The sequence below is a fragment of the Epinephelus fuscoguttatus genome, linkage group LG5 (genome assembly GCF_011397635.1).
Source record: "Epinephelus fuscoguttatus linkage group LG5, E.fuscoguttatus.final_Chr_v1".
NCBI lineage: Eukaryota > Metazoa > Chordata > Actinopteri > Perciformes > Serranidae > Epinephelus > Epinephelus fuscoguttatus.
The window spans coordinates 20,619,874-20,639,035 of record NC_064756.1 but is presented as its reverse complement, the minus strand read 5'-3'; the positions used below and the strand labels follow the sequence as shown (position 1 = coordinate 20,639,035).

At 41.1% G+C, this 19,162-nt stretch overlaps 1 protein-coding gene across 22 annotated transcripts in view; it reads left to right on the top strand.

Moving 5' to 3' along the window:
* The first annotated feature begins 6,798 nt into the window (after positions 1-6,798).
* Positions 6,799-19,162, top strand: part of elna (elastin a) — a 60,991-nt gene continuing 48,627 nt past the window's right edge. For 13 of the 22 annotated variants that reach the window (XM_049575463.1, XM_049575462.1, XM_049575458.1 and 10 more), the window contains exon 1: positions 6,801-7,122. In XM_049575463.1, coding sequence (XP_049431420.1) covers positions 7,047-7,122 — 76 coding nt within the window. In that variant the 5' untranslated portion in view covers positions 6,801-7,046. Of the gene's footprint in view, positions 7,123-19,162 lie in introns of all 22 variants that reach the window. The other 9 variants (XM_049575453.1, XM_049575455.1, XM_049575452.1 and 6 more) reach the window with 5 other exon arrangements.

Sequence of the window (19,162 nt, the reverse complement as noted above, 5' to 3'; positions counted from 1 at the left end):
TCTGCGTCTGCTGTTGATGTTCCAGGATGCTTCTACCAGCGCCGGGATATCAATAACAGGTCATGGTTAGTTTCAGAGAGAACCATCATGGTTTGGCTGCACATTCATATGGCAAGCAAACACAGATGAAAGTCCAAGGTTTGTTGAACCCATCCATCACCTCACCCACCTGCCCTTAGGGACTTTCCAGCTACATATATTACATCATTACTGGCAATGTTTCAATCTGATGCTGTGCAGTGGCATATCATACCACAGCAACAAGTGCTGTCTAGCCACCCAGCAGCTTGTCATAACATTACGAAAGGTTACATCCAGCCATGTTACATACTGATGCCACCTGGCGGGTATCATACCGCCGTGAAAGGAGGCTTTTGGCGTCTGATGCCTAACGCTTAAATCACTGAAAAAGTGGCGGTGTTCAAAGACTTCGAAATGAGAACGGGCTGAAATCTTGGATACGTAATATGTTTATATTATGTCATAGATATGGTGAAACAATGATGTGGTAACCGTGGTTATGTTTTGGCACAAACAATACTTGGTTATGGTCAGGAAAAGATGTCTCGGTAAGAAACAACTGCTATTGTTTTTTGTTGGTGGTAGTGTGCAGACAGCTTGGCAGCCATCTCCCCAAGGTGTCTCACCAACCAGCATCCCTTCCACCTCCTGATGACAGAGCCAGCCCATAAACATGTAATCTGAACTACATCACCTTAGAAATGTTGCTATGATACCTATGAAATGTACAAATGTAACGTATCCGTGTTTTGCAGACACACAATGTTAACATTTCAGTCTGGTGACTAGGCTGATAATTAATAGCAGCAAGTTCAGCGTGACCCCTCATCATCCCTCACCAAAGTCTATGTTCAGTCTCAGCCTTTTTGGCAAAAACACTGATCAACTCAGCCCAAAGGAGGAGTGCTAGACATGAGCTAAAATAGACGTTCAGACTCGCAAATAAATGGAGAAAAACACCGCTCTCATCCAGAATACACTTTTGCTTCCCAAACAGACTAGTCAGCTGGGGCTCTTGGTCCTAAATCAAACGTGGAAAGAATAGTACCATGCAGGATACAGCATTAGGTCAGTGTCCTGCTGGTGTTTGGATTGTAACTAATGATTTACTGTAATCATAAGAGCTGCGAGCAGTTCAAATGTTTCGGTGTTATTGACTCTAATAGATTTTTTGGACTTATTCAGTGTGTTTTTTTGTGATGTGTCTGATGAGTTCACGGAGAGAAACAGATGTTTCACTCGCTGAAATCATCATTTCAATATGTGTGATTTATAGGAATATTGTAAGCAGTAATAAGTTGCCACTGGCTTTGAATGACGTGGTAGGGCACACTAGTGAAACAGGATCTCAGGTGTGCCCTGAGAAAAGCAACACAACATTAAATTGTTTGTTCATACCTAAACAATTCCATGAGCTCATATACAAACCTGTTGTGATGCCGAGTTAATAACCAAGTCTGGCAGCTCATTGCATTTACCTCACTTCATTCTTTGTATGCCGATCACCTATGTGTACCTGATGACAAGAACTTTTTTAGTTTTTAGATCTTTATTAATCCCCATTGGGGGATTAATGAAGCGTTTTAATGTAATCTTGTATTCTCCATTATTTCGGTTCAGTCCAATAATAATGTTTGGCTTTGTTTTTTACAGTATGTGATAGAAACGAAGAGATTTCCCACTGTTACTATTTTTGCTTAAAGGTCCGGTGTGAAGGATTTAGTGGCATCTAGCGGGGAGGTTACAGAACTAAACTTCTCACGTATGCCAAGTGTTTAAGAGAACTAGGGTTGCCGATGTGAAACCGCAAATGGCCCTTTCTAGAGCCAGTGTCTGATTTGTCTGGTCTTGGCTACTGTACAACAACATAGCGGACTCCGTGGAAGACAGGCCCACAGGAAGTGCGTCAGACTTTGAAGCTAATTTTTGTTGTGGCCAGACAGTGTAACTATGCCATCACATGATGCCCCGTGGCCCAAAAAGAATTTTTCCCATTAACTCACATGACGAATGAGACATCTGTATACAGTGGATAAATGAGCGTCAAGCATTTTGAGCATCACAACAGCCTGATATCTTTTGGAAAGTCTAGAAGAGCCGCACAATTAAATCATTTATCCCCATTCAAATTAGCAGAGCACTAAACAGTAGCAGGCTCAGATGGCAGAAGTCTTTTGTGCGCCTGCTCTCTCTCAATCATCTGAGTAATTCTATATGCAGCAGTTGAACATTTTTCACAGTGGCTACTTGCGGTATTGCAGAAAATAAAACAAACCCAAAAAGCCCCAAAAGCATTTTCTCCATAGGCCACCATTATAAAAGAAACGTCTGTAAAACTGTTGACAGATCACCTCAAACGGCGAACAATTTCATATATGACTCTTTCTATTATGAATTCTTGATCTATGGAGGTTTTATGTTTGTAAAACTTTCCTCAAACTGAGAAAGGCGACATCATTACAATGCAAAATCTATGAGCCAAGTAGGAACTCATGGGGAACTCATGGGGAACCTATGTTCTTGCTCCACTGAGCAACTTTCATAGGAATGAGTGGGGCCACTGCACTGTATCCATGTTCCTTTATACATCCACGGTGGAAAAGGATCTGCTTCTTATGTAGATATAAATGTCTCATTCTAAGGCAACATAAACGCAATACTTTCAAGTAATAATGAACTTATGAAAACATAGTTATGAATATTGATTACCATTTCTGTCAATAAATGCCAAACTGAACCCTTAAATAACTGGGAAAATGATGCTTATGTGCTGTACATAAGGATGGGTTTACAATAAATGTAAAGAGAAAATCAGTGTTGTGACAAATGCACATTATAGCAGAATCAGATTTGCTTCATGCTGCACAAACTGTGCAGAAGATGCTTCATCTTTAACAGAACTGGTTACTACTTGAGTGAAAAATGCAAATGTATAACCAGCTGTACGACTCAGCTTCATTATTCAAGAGAAAATATGCTTTGAATTCAGCCTGAACAAACTTTTAACAGCTGATGTTGTAAGGAAGCCTGACCTAACTTTAAGGAAATCAGCATGAGGGAATATGAACATTAATGGTGGACGTCACTACTATGAAGGATACTGTGTGTCTTGGAAAGCAGAACCCATTAGCATGCGTGCAACAGCCCGGTCTGTCAGGTTTGTGTCTGAGAGAGTAATAACTTTGGCTGCAGCTCTTGCCAGTAAAAAGTACCTCTGCTCAACCTCTTCTACTTAAAATCCCAAAAATGCGTCCCAGGGCAGAACAAAAGATGGACAACGACAGCCTTGTCTCCGCTGAGGTGTTTCCTAAGTAATGGCTGGACATGTTAAGCCAAGATGAATCTGCACACAGGTGCCTGGAGAGGATGTGTCCTGTTAGTGATTAAACTTCAATGCAAATCTGTTATCGACAAAAGATCTGTGAAATGATTAATCAGTCAGGAGTTTACACAGTTATTTTATAGTGATTTATTGATGTTATATTTGGTAAATAATGGTAAGCTGTAAAATGGAGTGTGCTTTCTTTTCATACCATTCCTTTTTTTCTCTTCAGTGCATTTAAAAGGTATTTGCCAATATGAGATCATGCTCTGCCAAAAATGTTCAGCCTTGTAAATATAAAGGTCCAACAGCCTGTGCAGCCCTGTCTCCCAGAAATTACATTAACATACAATTAACTTGAATTACGTTTTAAGGTAAACCTTATTCTGAGCAAATTGTTTTTAATTAACATAACGTATCCTATCCTAAATTCTAAATATTTGTCTGATATCCGACAAATAAGTGCCCCACGAATCATGTTACATAATTATCGTATGTAAAGTTATAAAGGTTAGGTTTAAGCAGTAAGTGACAAGAAACATGGTGACGATGTACCTCAAAATACCTCAGAGTTCTAAGGGTTCGGAACACTGGTATCCTGGAGGAGTTCTGGAGGAAAGTCCTGTGTGTTGTGACCCATTTACCGCCCCAACTTGCCTCCTTAAGATGACTGCTTCTTTCTTTACTCCAGTCAGTGGATCAGTCACATAACCACAGCCTTCCCAACGAAGTGGGAATTATGTTGCTAAAAAATGTTGCTAACTAACATATCTGGTAAGTCGAAAAAATGTTGATACTGAAATTTTGAGCACAATTCATTCATTTTCTATAACCACTTATCCGGTTGGGGGTTGCGGATGGGCTGGAGCCTATTCCAGCTGACACTGGGCGAGAGGCAAGGTACACCCTGGACAGGTCACCAGACTATCACAGGGCTGACACATAGAGACAGACAACCTTTTACGCTCACATTCACACCTACAGGTAATTTAGAGTCACCAATTAACCTGCATGTCTTTGGACTGTGGGAGGAAGCCAGAGAACCCAGAAAGAACTCACGCTGACACAGGGTGAACTTGCAGACTCCACACAGAAGGGCTACCCCACCCTGGAATTTGAATCCTCCACCCCAGGGTTCAAACCATGAACCCTCTTGCAATACTTGGATGATGTGCAATTACCCTAAACTTAAGCAGGATAAGTCTGAGGCTATCCTCATTGCCTCACCAGCCACACTGCGCAAAGTCCCCACTTAAATTTGCCCAACCTCAAAATACTCATATCAAAAACATCACTAAAACAGCCTTTTTTCACCTGAAGAACATCTCCAGACTTCGCCTATCACAGGGCTAAAACATAGAGACAGAAAACCATTCAGTTTAAGTTTATTTAAGTTTAAGTTTATTTACTTTATTAATCCCCCTGCGGGGAAATTCAATGTTTTCACTCTTGCTTGTCAATTACACACAGGTCTGAAAGACACACACACATGCACAAACAGGACCTATACATGCACAAAGTGGAGAGATGTCAGAGTGAGGGGGCTGCCCTTTGGTCAGGCGCCCCGAGCGGTTGGGGGGTTCGGTGCCTTGCTCAAGGGCACCTCGGCAGTGCCCAGGAGGTGAACTGGCACCTCTCCAGCCACCAGTCCACGCTCCATATTTGGTCCGGACGGGGACTCGAACAGATTCACACTCACATTCACACCTACGGGCAATTTAGAGTCACCAATTAACCTGCATGTCTTTGGACTGTGGGAGGAGACCCACGCTGACATGGTGAGAACATACAAATTCCGCACAGAGAGGCTCCCCCACCCAGGGGTTCAAACCCCCCACCCCAGATTGGAACTAGGAACCTTCTTGCTGTGAGGTGGCAATGCTAACCATTGCACCACCATGCACCACAATGTCCATTAATCATTGCAATTGTTTGTCACCAAAATAGGAAACCTTGCGATGCAGTATCCACTTGTAGTTCCCAAAGCATATTTTTTGTTATTATTGCCCTTTTGTTACATTTAACCAAAATCACGATCTTTCTCTATCCTTCACCAAAGTGACGTTGTTGCGTATACCTAAGCAAGGAGTATGGATGCAAACCCAGAGTTCTGGTGTCAAGGTCTTGCACTTTGTACTCCTCAGCTATCTCCTCTAGAAGCCTACATGAATGTCATGTTTCGTTACTTGAAAGACACTTCTCTCAACATATTCCAGCCAGTGATTACGTTGCCACAACAACGTAATTAAGAAAACAGTTTAGTAACTCACAAATGGATTTTCTAAAACAGTGGGTCCCAACTGACCCAGCCATGGGATCCAAATTTCTCCTTAGTCATTAGTTGAAGGTCCCCACAGTCTAATATGTTCAGTGTCATACTTGCATTTGACCATGTCGTCCAGTCAGTTTGCTGTCCTTGTTAAATAGTTTTCCATTAGTCACTCACTCTGCGGCAGGAAAGGGCACTTCAAAATTAAACCTCTGTGCCAGAAACTCACTGTACTTAAAATAAAGTGTTTTTTACAAACTTGACATGTTTGCGAGTCACTTGCGGTCCTTTCATAATGGACCTGCAACCCATCACTTGGGAACCACTGTTCTAAAAGACAGGGTTTGCCATTGTTGGTGTGATGATACAGCTGATCCTGTATGTACAGGTACTTCCAGGGAAGAAGAGAATCCTGCCAAGACTAATTCAGCACAGTATGTTGAGCTCTGACTTTGGAAACCCATAAAAGAAATATGCACAAGTCATATGTGATGGTCCAGGGGTCAAGTCCTCTGTACTTTTGTTCACAAAAAGTACAGTTCTAGCAGTCACTTAAACCCTCTGAAGTTGCGAATGAACTGAGGTTGGTCTTCATTCTACCTCTGATCTCAGTTTCAGGACTGACAATGACAATTATCCTGATGAATCCACTGAGAGACTGCACAGAGCAGCAGGCTGAGGTTTCTTGGGTTCTTTGCTCTCTTGTCATCTATGTGTGATGCCGACAGTTTTCTCATTTCGTTACTAGAACCACTGTGACTGGCTTCCACACATGGACAGCCAGACGCATTGCGCTGCATTTCCCAGCTTATTCCTGCAGCCAGTGACTTTGTAATGTCTTGTTCTGATATTTTGTAGACACATGCTGATAGTTGCTGTGTTCTTTTCCCCTCTGCCTCAAAGTTTTCTGGATCACTTGCCTGAGAGAAACAACAAAAACTGATGTTAGTGCTTGTGTTGAAAACCAACCAGCTGAAAATTAGAGCCACAGAGAACAGGTAATTATCTGGGTATGTGGTTTGCTCTTCCTCAGTTTCTGTCTTGACTCTTATAGATAAGTACGCTCAGTATCCATGCAAATGCTTGGCAGACAGTTCAATTCCTTCTGGATGAGAGGGGGGGTGTCTCTCTCTCTCCGTCTGTGTGTGTGTCTCTTTCCCTCTCTCTCTCCCTTTCCTCGCTGGCAGCAGCGTCTGTACTGTTGGCAGGAGTGACCAGAATAAAAACAGCAACACCAGACATAGAGGAGGAAAAAAAGCAAAGTGATCCATTGAACCAGAGTCTTTGCCCTCTCTTAATTACGTCGAGTCCCATATCTTTCCCCTTTTTTTTCCACCTTTTTCCTGCACTCTTTAAGACGCTGGGCTCGTGGTAATTAGTTAGAAGAGAATAAAACCAGCTGATCGGGAGAGGGGTGGTGCATTTTGGAGCGAGATGGCTAACAGAAACATTCTGTTGCTCTTCTGTGGACTCTTCCTCTTAGCAGTGATTCAGCCCTCTCTGCAAGGAGGTAAGTGTGTGCTACAGGTGAACCGAGCCATTATCTTTGCTGCATCAATCACAGACTGGCAACAGGTGCATTTTTTTTTAATCTGTGCCTTTTTGTCTCCTAGAGACATAAAACTAAATATCTTAAGTGATTAAAAGTTTTGCAGATGCTTATCAGCTGTGAGGTATCAATGAGCACTTTCACTTATTTTCCTTGAAACATTTTTTATAATATATCTTTTGTGTTAACTTTAATTGTGTTATTGTTTTGGCTTTATCTCAGTTGTATCTTGAAAAAGAGAGCTCTGCAGTTGCATTGCTGTTTTGTTACTACATCGATAATACAAAGCCCCATGCTGCAGTCATGAAAATTAAAGAGTGTTTAGTCTGGTTGATCCTCTGCACGCTGTGCTGTTCCATCACACAGCTGCTGAAGATGGCACTGAAATAAATAGAAAGGAAGTTGCTCTTTGCATCATATTTACATGTCTGCAAAGTTAGAGGTGAGGTTCAGCACTGTCCACAGTTTGACTAGATATTTGTGTCCTATCATGGCTTTTAATTTCTCTTGGGTTTAACAGTAAGACAACCCTGCAACATAACTGTTTACAAATTCTTACCATTCATATCAACCATTCATTTGTGTGGTTCTCTATACTAGTTTGTCATGCATATGTATCTTTCAGAGAGTTTATTCACATCTTACACATGCACCTCGTGTATGTTTACATGGCCAGAGACTCCATCCTATAACATGTCAGGAAGAGAAGGCTCTCCAGCTGGTCCCTCTTCCCTCTTAGCAAAACCACTTGGTTTAAATTCACCCCTGATGAACTCACAGGTGGACAGACAGTGTATGTGAGTGTCACCTTTACAGCTTTGACCTGGTCTTCTGTTGAAGTTCTGCAGAGACCTGCAGATTTGTGGGTTTAGCTACAAGTGCAGTTTAACCCTTTAAAGCCTGAGCAAATTGATTTCTTTCAAAAACATGAAGACCAACCCAACTGCAAGAATAAATGTTGGCATGATACATTACTGCGAACCACACTTATGTTAGATTACATTATTATGTAGCAGATTTGTTCCAACAACATTATTTGGGTTATCTTTGGGCACAAAAACCACTTGGTTATGGTTATGGAAAGGTCATGTTTTGGCTCATATTTTCCCGACAGGAAACACAGCAATGACTCACTACTCACAGCTGATTTCGTTGTTTGTCGGTTTCAAACAGTGCTCTGCAGTGGTCTGCAGCTTTGCAGGCACGTCACCTAGGTGTCCCACCATCCACCATCCCCTGCACCTCCAGATGACAAAGTCAGCTCATATACTACATCACTTTAGAAACGTGATATGATACGTAGGAAACATACATATGTGACGTATTCATGGCTTGCAGAAATGTACAATACCAGCATTTTCTTCTGGCGACTGAGCAGGGGAAGAAGGCGATGGAAAACTTAACAAGAAATGACCCAAAAATTAGCAAGAAATTACTAAAAGGTGAAAAGGAAATTATACCTGGAAAAAGTACTTAATAAAGCATACAGGGGCGCCCAGTAGCCCACCTGGTAGAGTGGGTGCCCCAAGTACAAAGGCCGTGTCCTTGCCGCATCGCCCGTGGGTTCGATTGTGACCTGTGGCCTTTTGCAGCATGTTGCCTCTTTTTTCCTCCTCCTTTCCACCTGTCCTATCTATTAAAGGCAAAAAAGGCATAAAAATAACCTTATTTTAGATCAAAGTTTGTCTAACTATTTGAATATAGTTAAATAATAATTATAAACACGGTTTTCTGGCCATTTTTCTCTAAGTTTTTTATTATTTTCAAATAAGTTTCTCTGTCCTTCTCGTTCTATTTGCTAATTTTTAGATTTTTTTTTATACTAACTTCTTGCAGTTTTCAGGACATATTTTACCACGTTGCCCTTTTTCATGTAACTGATAGAAGTCAAACTAATTTGTGTCAGTTTTCAGAAGTTTAAATGCTAATAAAAGATGTTTGAACGCAGCTCGAGAAAACTGATGTCGATCGCGGTTTCAAAGGGTTAAACTTACAGCTTATCTGTTTCAGACAGAGAGAGAGAGGTTGTGAGCATACCTTTCCTCCCACTGTCATTCAACCTGTGAGTTTGCTCCCCTTCTTGCATTGCTTTGATTTGGTTCTTGGTCTGTGTTTTGGCTGAGACTCTCAGTTATTCAGCCACCAACTGGAAAACATGTTTAGCATCTGGGGCTGGGTATGCTGGAGTCAAGTCAATTTTTTGTTGTATTTATTTGCTTAAAAGTCACAGCTGTTTATGTTACTTATCTCGCAGTGTCCTTTCAGATGCATTTTGTTTAGATGGTTGAATTCCTGAAAGAAACATTTTGTCCATATAAACTCTCCTGTTTTTTTAGTTGTTTTATTGACCTCCTCTGATTTCATCATGTTGATAAAGTCCACCAAAGCTGTTTTTGTCATGTCATAGGTAATCTAAAAGTGTATTTGCCCTTCTTTCTCTGCCTCATAGCACATGTGTCCTTTCTTGTTTGTGCCAGCCATATTTCAGCTGAGATTTTGAGATGCATTCGGGCAAATTATGGAGCAGGTAAAGGAGCCAACAAATATCAATACTGGCTTTGCAGCACAACTTTGATCTGTTCTGTTGAACCCATCCATATCAAACATTTCTGTGGTGCCCAAACCAGTTCCATCTGTGTTTGTGCAGTCTAACTGAAAAAAAAAATGTTCTTGCCATGGTCCAAGGGTCAATTATCTGTGAGTAAAATGAACCTCATTAACACCCAGTCCACTCCTTTAATGCCTCTGCACAGAAAACACTTAAATGATGTAGTGTGAGGCTTGTCTGAATGTTTTCCATCGACACATGTAAATGAGTTATGGCCCGAGAGGAAACATCTGGGAAGGAGTACTGTATGTTAATAAATATGCCCCCTGTCATGTATAGCGTTGCGCAGGTACTGTTTGTTGGTTCTCCCGTGTACGATGGATGAGGCAGACTTACCTTACATTCTCCAAACAACATCTGTCACATGGATACAGTGAGCTGGATGTTATTCTTATCAAAATAAATTTATGTTGACGCAGTCTGGGCTCAGTGGCCTCTGCATTTTATTGCTCCATTTGATAACTGAATCAAACTGAGACAGTTGATAAAATTCTTTGAATAGATTCCTCAACTTAGGAATTTAATCAAGCAGGTTAAGAGCTCATAAGGTATTTGTAAATTCTTTGTGAAATGATACCATCATCCTAGTTTATATTTACTGTCACACTGTAAATGCCCAGAGTGTATCAAATATCCGGTGTCTCGACATATGTTGTATGCCTCCAGACGACCTCAACAACCAGCTGGGGGACCTGTGCCAGAGTCATTAGTTTGGCTTTTATGACGGACACAGTTAATAGCACAGTTCTGACGGGCCAGTGGGAGATGAAAAGGGAAAAAAATAGCTGCTCTGTTCCTTCGCAGTCTCATAAGAATTAGAGAAGATGTTTTCTTTATTGCTGCTGGAAGCCAGTTTGCCTCATTTGGCTTTGGCTAAGTTCAGCCCTGAGACTTCAGAGGAATTTAATACATTAATCAGTGACAGTCGCCTGGCAGTAGGTGGAGTTAAACGAAAACAGTGCAGGTTGGATGGCATGCTGCAGTTGTCACAAAACACCAGTGATGAATTGCAGCATTACCCCAGCATTGTTGGTAGTTACCCAAACTGATTGTCCTGATTCCCCCAGCAAGTGCCTCAGGCTTTATTGGTTGTGTTGTGGACACCTCTCTGGCTCTAATCTGTTCTGTGGCGAGGCTGAGTGCCAACCACAGCATACTGGATTAATGTGACACATACAGTAGGCATCCCAGTGCTCAACAACTCTACTCTGTAATTAAGGAAATAGACCATTTAAAGTGCCGTTTGAGCAAGATGTGGAGGTTTTTCTTCAGTGAGGTTTTTGTTCAATTTCTATAACTTCTTTGAAGGGAAGTTTGGTATTTTTTACCCTGAATCTAATTTTCCCATGTTTTTGCATCTAAGTGGCTAATGGGAACGACAATTTTTGAACCTGGTCCAATACTGAGCGACAGCACTGCAGCCGCAGAAAAGGCTGCAATGTAACCACCAGGGGCATTTGTGCTCCATCACTTTACCTCCACTAAAAATACCTGTTTTTGCCACTGCGAGGCTCAGGTTGTTATTGTAAGTGTCTGACAACATTCTGGAAAGAGTCCTGATGGAGATAAACCTTTTTATTAACAGTAAGATTATTTTTGTTGAACCAGACAAACTGCTATCACCAGAGCCACCAGACTAAAATTAAAACTGAAACTGATTAAAATCATTGTGTGTACAGCCCTTTGAAGCATGCTGTGTGATAATAGGCTATCCTGACTTTGACAAAACCTGACTTTACTCCTTTAAAATGAACAATAACTTCATTCAAAGTTAACAGAAACTAAGCAATGCTCACAAAAACATCTTGGTTAATCTCTTATCTGGCTCTATGCATGCTACAATTACTGTTTATTGAAATGGAGTCAGGTGAGGATAGTGATGGCCATTTTGGGGCTTTGGATCTTTGTCTTTAGCAAAAATGTCTATCTCTGGAGGGATCCTTTCCATAATGTTGTCAGACAGATGCTGTCAGTGGCACCTTTAGTGGATGCACATGAACGCCTCACAAATGTCCTGAGTGGTTACACTGCAGCCATTTTGCTGCCAGCTGCAACAGCCCCCTCAACAATGGACCAATTTAAAAAATTGTTTTTCCCATTAGTCACTTAGAGACAAAAACATGGAAAAATAGGGTCCAGGTTGAAAAATACAGAAGTTACCCTTTAATGCTGGACCCACACAGGCATTTTAATTTGTTGACTCTGAGCAGTTTGGTGTAATTTGTAGTGAGGTGACCTCATTGAGATCTCATTTGGGAAGGAGCCTATTGGTTACAAGCAATGACTGACCAAGATTTGCTGTTGTGAAAGAACTGTTATTCCATGTATTCATGTCGCACTCTGGCACACGTCCATGGGAAAGTGTTAGGAGATTGGACAATTACATCCAAAGTTTGCAGTTTTACATGAAAGCAATGTTGGCTGGCTGGGCAGTCGCTTTCTGCATCAAAGCGCCCAGCCAGAAGTGATTACTAACATTTTTCCTATCACCATTTTTACTGTAACTACTGTTCAGAGTATTGTAGGGATCAGAGCAGAGGTTTGGTATGGATGGATTGTTTTAATAGACATGTAATTCAAACGGACTGCACTGTAAATGTCTAGGGTGCGACTAACTTGCACTACACTCATCATTTTTTACAATCAGTAGTCTTACCTTTGTAGAGCTGATGGAGTGTTTGGTGCAGTCCAATACCTTCATAGATGGATGGCTGAGTTTTAAGAATGTTGGATTACAAATCAGCGAGGCAAACGCCTACAGTTTTCTCATGAAGGCATCATTTTGACATATGTGGGTATACGGCATGTAACTGTGAGGATATTCACACAGAAGTAGGTCCTCATTAATGCTAGAAACGACATATCAGTTTGTAATTTATTTAGCTCCTTCTCTTTGGTTGTGGATGAATGTCAGTCCTAGCATCTCCCAGTCAGATGTTTGGTCTGCAATCAGCCTCTGCCAAGTGTTCAACAAAGAAGCACATTAACTCAGATGATTCATTCCAGCCACTCTGCAAGCAGCCCTCACCAGGCTGTGAGCTGCTGGGAGCAGTCTCACTGTGCCAGCAATCTGAAATGGCTCCTGTCAGGAATGTTTTCATCTCAGCCTGCCACTGTCGATGTCCAACTTCTTACAAACAATATGACAACATCAGGACAACATTAGTATGAAAAATATTTTTCTTATAAAAAAGCAATAACTGACGATGAACTGATGAGAAAATATGGTAATAAAAGGAAATTCTGATTAAACAGATTACGTCAATATAATCAAAATCCTCTGGCATGAAAACACTGTACGCCACATTGTATCAGAGTCGGCGCACTTTTGTGTGTGTGTGTGTGTGTGTGTGTGTATGTGTGTGAGAGAGGGTTGGGATAAACATGGCACCTTCAGGCCTTGGCATCAGTAGGCTGGTCTAAACCAAACAAAAACAGCATTTCTGTCAGTGTTTTGTTTTGTTGAGTTTTAGCAACACAACTACCGGAGATCATGTCCAGTTCCAACTTACTCTTCTTAGACTGGATGATCAGGACTTTTGCTTCCTTTCACATTAATCATAGATTTTATGTTTTCTCTGTTCAACTATGCAAACTGCTTTTGTCCTTGCCAGGATAAAAATGGAACTTTCAATATCTTGTTCATAAATCTGAGTGATGAGTCCTCAGTCAGTTGTACTCTTTGTCATAAGTATTCCATTCCAAAAAATTTGTTCTGCAATGTCAGATTTGAGGGGAAAAAATGCTTTGTTTGGGCCGAGCATACAACTCAGTCATATTGCTGCTATTTTCGGGTGTTTCATCAGTTCGTTTAAGATATATATATTGTTGACAGAGCTTAGATGATTAGGGTTAGGGTGAAAAAATGAGACAGCACATTGTGGTTAGTTTGACATTTTACATCTCCCACAACAGCAAATGTAGCTATTTATGGTCCTAATAATGCCATTTGAATGACACAATCAGATACAGCTTGACTACACGAAAGTTCAGGTGTAAATGCACTTGACTGGCTAAACCACCTGCAGAGGAGGTCAGGGACCAGCCTGTTCTCATGCACTGTTTGTACATATACCTATAAAAAAGTAATGCACCATAATACGTATGTAACCCACGTAATCATGAGCCGGTAATCTGTGCATAACTTACAAAATTATGAAGGCCGCGATCACTTGACCAATACACTGATGGGAGTAAAGAAGGAAGTAGTATAAAGACCGTACTCGTGTAAGGAGGCAGCTTGGGGAAACTGAGAGGTTGAACACCACAGGACTTTTCCACAGGAGACTAGTGTCCGGGACAGTGAGAAACCAAGTGAACTTTGAGTTATTTTAAGATACTTTGTCACCATGTTTCTTTTCCCAAACCGTACTTGCATAACTTTACTAACCATAGCCTATGCAACCTTACGTTAAGTACTTAACATCATATGTGGGGCACTAATTCATTAGAGATCATGCAAACCATTTTATCAGGACACATTACAGGGATGCATTGTGACCACATTCAGCACAAGTGTAAATGCTATTGTGTTTTTAATGCACAAAAAACTGTTGTGAAACCATTCCAAACCAGTGACGCAGCTGTCAGTTAGGGAGCTAAGTGACTAGGAAGAAAACAGCAAGAAAAGTTAGAGATATTCAAGACACTCAGAGATTGAATCAAGACAAGACCAAATGTCCACTTCCGACAAAAGTAGACTACGCAAGCAAAACTTGGCAGTTCATATTGCAACCGAGCCATTTATGAAGCTATGTCTAAGGAAATGGTCAGCCCGCACCTGCATTTACATTTATTGTATTGCCCCTCTAGCGGCCATAATAATTATTACAGGAGCATAGGAGGAAGCGACATGACGTAGCATACAAAGAAATATAGTCCCCATAATGTTATAGGCTACATATCGAAGCACTGATAGGGTGGGTGAAAGTAGTGGTGGATGGATCAAACAAACACAGAACTTTTACCCAGGAGAATGGTGTTCGGTCACGAAGTCAGCTTTGACTTTTATAGTAGCAACGTAGCCTAGTATGGTAGTATGTGTTGCCACTCTAGTGACTTATGTGTCATATCGTAGGTGACATACAGTACAGGCCAAAAGTTTGGACACACCTTCTCATTCAATGCGTTTTCTTTATTTTCATGACTATTTACATTGTAGATTCTCACTGAAGGCATCAAAACTATGAATGAACACATGTGGAGTTATGTACTTAACAAAAAAAGGTGAAATAACTGAAAACATGTTTTATATTCTAGTTTCTTCAAAATAGCCACCCTTTGCTCTGATTACTGCTTTGCACACTCTTGGCATTCTCTCCATGAGCTTCAAGAGGTAGTCACCTGAAATGGTTTCCACTTCACAGGTGTGCTTTATCAGGGTTAATTAGTGGAATTTCTTGCTTTATCAATGGGGTTGGGACCATCAGTTGTGTTGTGCAGAAGTCAGGTTAATACACAGCCGACAGCCCTATTGGACAACTGTTAAAATTCATATTATGGCAAGAACCAATCAGCTAACTAAAGAAAAACGAGTGGCCATCATTACTTTAAGAAATGAAGGTCAGTCAGTCCGGAAAATTGCAAAAACTTTAAATGTGTCCCCAAGTGGAGTCGCAAAAACCATCAAGCGCTACAACGAAACTGGCACTCATGAGGACCGACCCAGGAAAGGAAGACCAAGAGTCACCTCTGCTTCTGAGGATAAGTTCATCCGAGTCACCAGCCTCAGAAATCGCAAGTTAACAGCAGCTCAGATCAGAGACCAGATGAATGCCACACAGAGTTCTAGCAGCAGACCCATCTCTAGAACAACTGTTAAGAGGAGACTGCGCGAATCAGGCCTTCATGGTCAAATAGCTGCTAGGAAACCACTGCTAAGGAGAGGCAACAAGCAGAAGAGATTTGTTTGGGCCAAGAAACACAAGGAATGGACATTAGACCAGTGGAAATCTGTGCTTTGGTCTGATGAGTCCAAATTTGAGATCTTTGGTTCCAACCGCCGTGTCTTTGTGAGACGCAGAAAAGGTGAACGGATGGATTCCACATGCCTGGTTCCCACTGTGAAGCATGGAGGAGGAGGTGTGATGGTGTGGGGGTGTTTTGCTGGTGACACTGTTGGGGATTTATTCAAAATTGAAGGCACACTGAACCAGCATGGCTACCACAGCATCCTGCAGCGACATGCCATCCCATCCGGTTTGCGTTTAGTTGAACGATCATTTATTTTTCAACAGGACAATGACCCCAAACACACCTCCAGGCTGTGTAAGGGCTATTTGACCAAGAAGGAGAGTGATGGAGTGCTGCGGCAGATGACCTGGCCTCCACAGTCACCGGACCTGAACCCAATTGAGATGGTTTGGGGTGAGCTGGACCGCAGAGTGAAGGCAAAGGGGCCAACAAGTGCTAAACACCTCTGGGAACTCCTTCAAGACTGTTGGAAAACCATTTCAGGTGACTACCTCTTGAAGCTCATGGAGAGAATGCCAAGAGTGTGCAAAGCAGTAATCAGAGCAAAGGGTGGCTATTTTGAAGAAACTAGAATATAAAACATGTTTTCAGTTATTTCACCTTTTTTTGTTAAGTACATAACTCCACATGTGTTCATTCATAGTTTTGATGCCTTCAGTGAGAATCTACAATGTAAATAGTCATGAAAATAAAGAAAACGCATTGAATGAGAAGGTGTGTCCAAACTTTTGGCCTGTACTGTATGTCACGTGTAATATGTTAGTGACAAAGTACTTATTTAATGCACAACCATGATGTTTGTCCTAAATCTAACCAGATAGTTTTGGAGCAGAACTGCGACTGTTACATGACATAGAGGACGTGTTTAGAACTGTTTTGGGGTCGGTTATGTAAGTCTTTCTGGAAAGCAATGAAAATCAACCCATTCTCTGCTTTAGGTATGACAGAGCCTTGCAAATGATGAAGAACTGCTATAACTGTTCAGTTGTTTGAGCTGCACAGAGCGATTGGATTTCAGTCAGATCTTAATTTGGACACTGGAGACACATAATAATATCAGGTGTGAATGCAATCAGATTCAATCATATCTGGTTAGGAGACACATTTTAATGCAAGGTGTAATGGGATCTTTGACACTGCACCCTGTGGCAGTATCAGTTCGACTGTGTGATATGGTCACATAAATCATTTCTGGAATGCAGTCATTCTGTAAATTGTTTGTTCCACTACGATTTTGCGATTTCACATAGGTGATGGTTATCTTCGACCATGGCTTATTCTTTCGTCATGTTTAGCTCTCAAATACTTCTACAGGAGAGTCCACAGCTGTTTCAAAACCCCTTTTTTAGTTTCAAAGGCATGTCTTTCCTGATAATGATTTCCTGTCAGCTTCCAGTGAAATGACTTCACCCAAGACACCCAGAGGCCAGCAATTCAACAATGACAAGATTGGAGTCAGGTCTTTTGAGTCGTTAAAATATTGCCATCTGTGGGCCATGAGTTTGTTTGCTAGCGCATACCTCAAACTGATATTCCACTTCAGAGAAGTATCACTGACTCAAGATTGGGCAAGTGTAGAAAGCGAAGGTGGCGGCAGATTGAGGTGGGTGAAAGAAAAAGGTGGACATACCCATTTGAATTTTTTCTTTATTTGATGCTCCTCACACTCTCTTCCTCCTCCCTCCAACATGCTGCGGAAAATACACAATGTGAAGGGTGAGTGGGCCAGCTGTCACATGTCTGATAACGGCAGATGTGAAGATGCCAGTAACCACAGTGTTTGCTTCACTGCACTGTTGCTCTTGGTTGCAGTATGAGTGCTTTCCATGAACCAACCCTCTTCTGGGACAGTGGTTTTGGATATGTCTGAACACAGCAAACACTTGCTAGTTTGCCAAAGCATTTTTTCATTTTATCGAAAGTGATGGAAATAGTGGTGCAGATTTGTGTAAATGTCAGGTGGGTGAAGTGGTGTAAACACATGACAGAGTAGTTTTCCTCAGAACTTCCCAAACTATGTTGAGCGCAGCACTGCGATCATGTCTGGTAATGGTCCTGTAAGCGTTTTGTAAAGGACGGGGAATGTCGTAATAAACTTTTGTGAGGTTGCATATGTGAGTGTTGAGTATATGTCATATGAGTTTGTTTTTCTTGCAAATTATTCCATCAACTCTTTGGCATTTAATTATTTAGTAAAAGACCAATAATTAAGCAGCCACACAGCAGGGTCATAGAAATGTCACATTACTCACCGGCTCGGTGTAAATGAAGTAAAGTTAAAATCAGCCATTGTAAAAACTGTCATTAACGTGGGAGGTACTATGGAAAAACACGTCATTGGCTTTGGTTTGATTCAATAACAAAACAAGTTCTAACTTACGAATTACCTAATTTCTTCTCTATTCTGTCATTAATTGTGAGCCTCTTAACATGTATCCCCCAAAAAATGAAGTATTTTCAGGCTCTATAAATCCATGTTGGCGTAAATTTGTAGTTGTTTGTTTGAATCGCATTGATTTTCTTTCTGTTGCTGTATTTATGCTCAGACAAAATATCTTACCAGCGGAATAGTTATAAAACGTGTCACTTCCTACTTACTAGGCCGACACTGAGAACATGACACAATACAAAACTCAACATAAAAGGCGCTGGATACGGTCCCTTCCACCTGTTAGCTTGTGTCTGGTGGACTACGTCATTTTATCAAAATTCAAAACAAGGGAATTGGGGAGACCATAACACTGGCATACACATATGTTGTGTATGAAAATGATTTTTATCTAAGCCTTTGAGCTTTTCACACGTTGTTCTTTTTGTGTTGTAGAAATACACATTTGAATCCTCTGGAAAGTGAATTCTGATTATTAAATTTCTCAACAGTTGTGTTACTTTGTTATACTTGGGATTTAATAATCATGTGAAAGTGTGAAGCGGTGACAGGATCTTCCTCCTAAAGGAAAAAAATCACCATGAAACACTTCTGTGATATTAAAAAATACTACTGGGGTTTGCTGAGAGATTCAAAGAAATGTTTGGAATCACCGCAACATCACAAGACAAGACAGGCTGAAAATGGGCGTATCTTAAAGTAAGTTATAACAAATCCAGTCAAAAAAAACCAACACGCAATCCATAATATGTGTTAACCCAGCCGTCACGTCCCTGTGGGCTTTCACTTAGGTTGAGATTTGTGCAACCCAAGTGCGAACCATAGAATTTGTCCACCAGTTTTAAATATGAAGAGCATTTAGACCTGCCAAGGTCACTTCAGGACATATGAAAGTTGATTTATCTTTCTTTCCTTGTCTTTGCTTACTTTATTTATAATTTTATGTATAATTTTATTTCTAGTTTTAAAGTCAGTGCTCAAAACATGCCTCTGTTGTTTCGTGTGTCAGCTTTGTGAGCAATCACACTGCC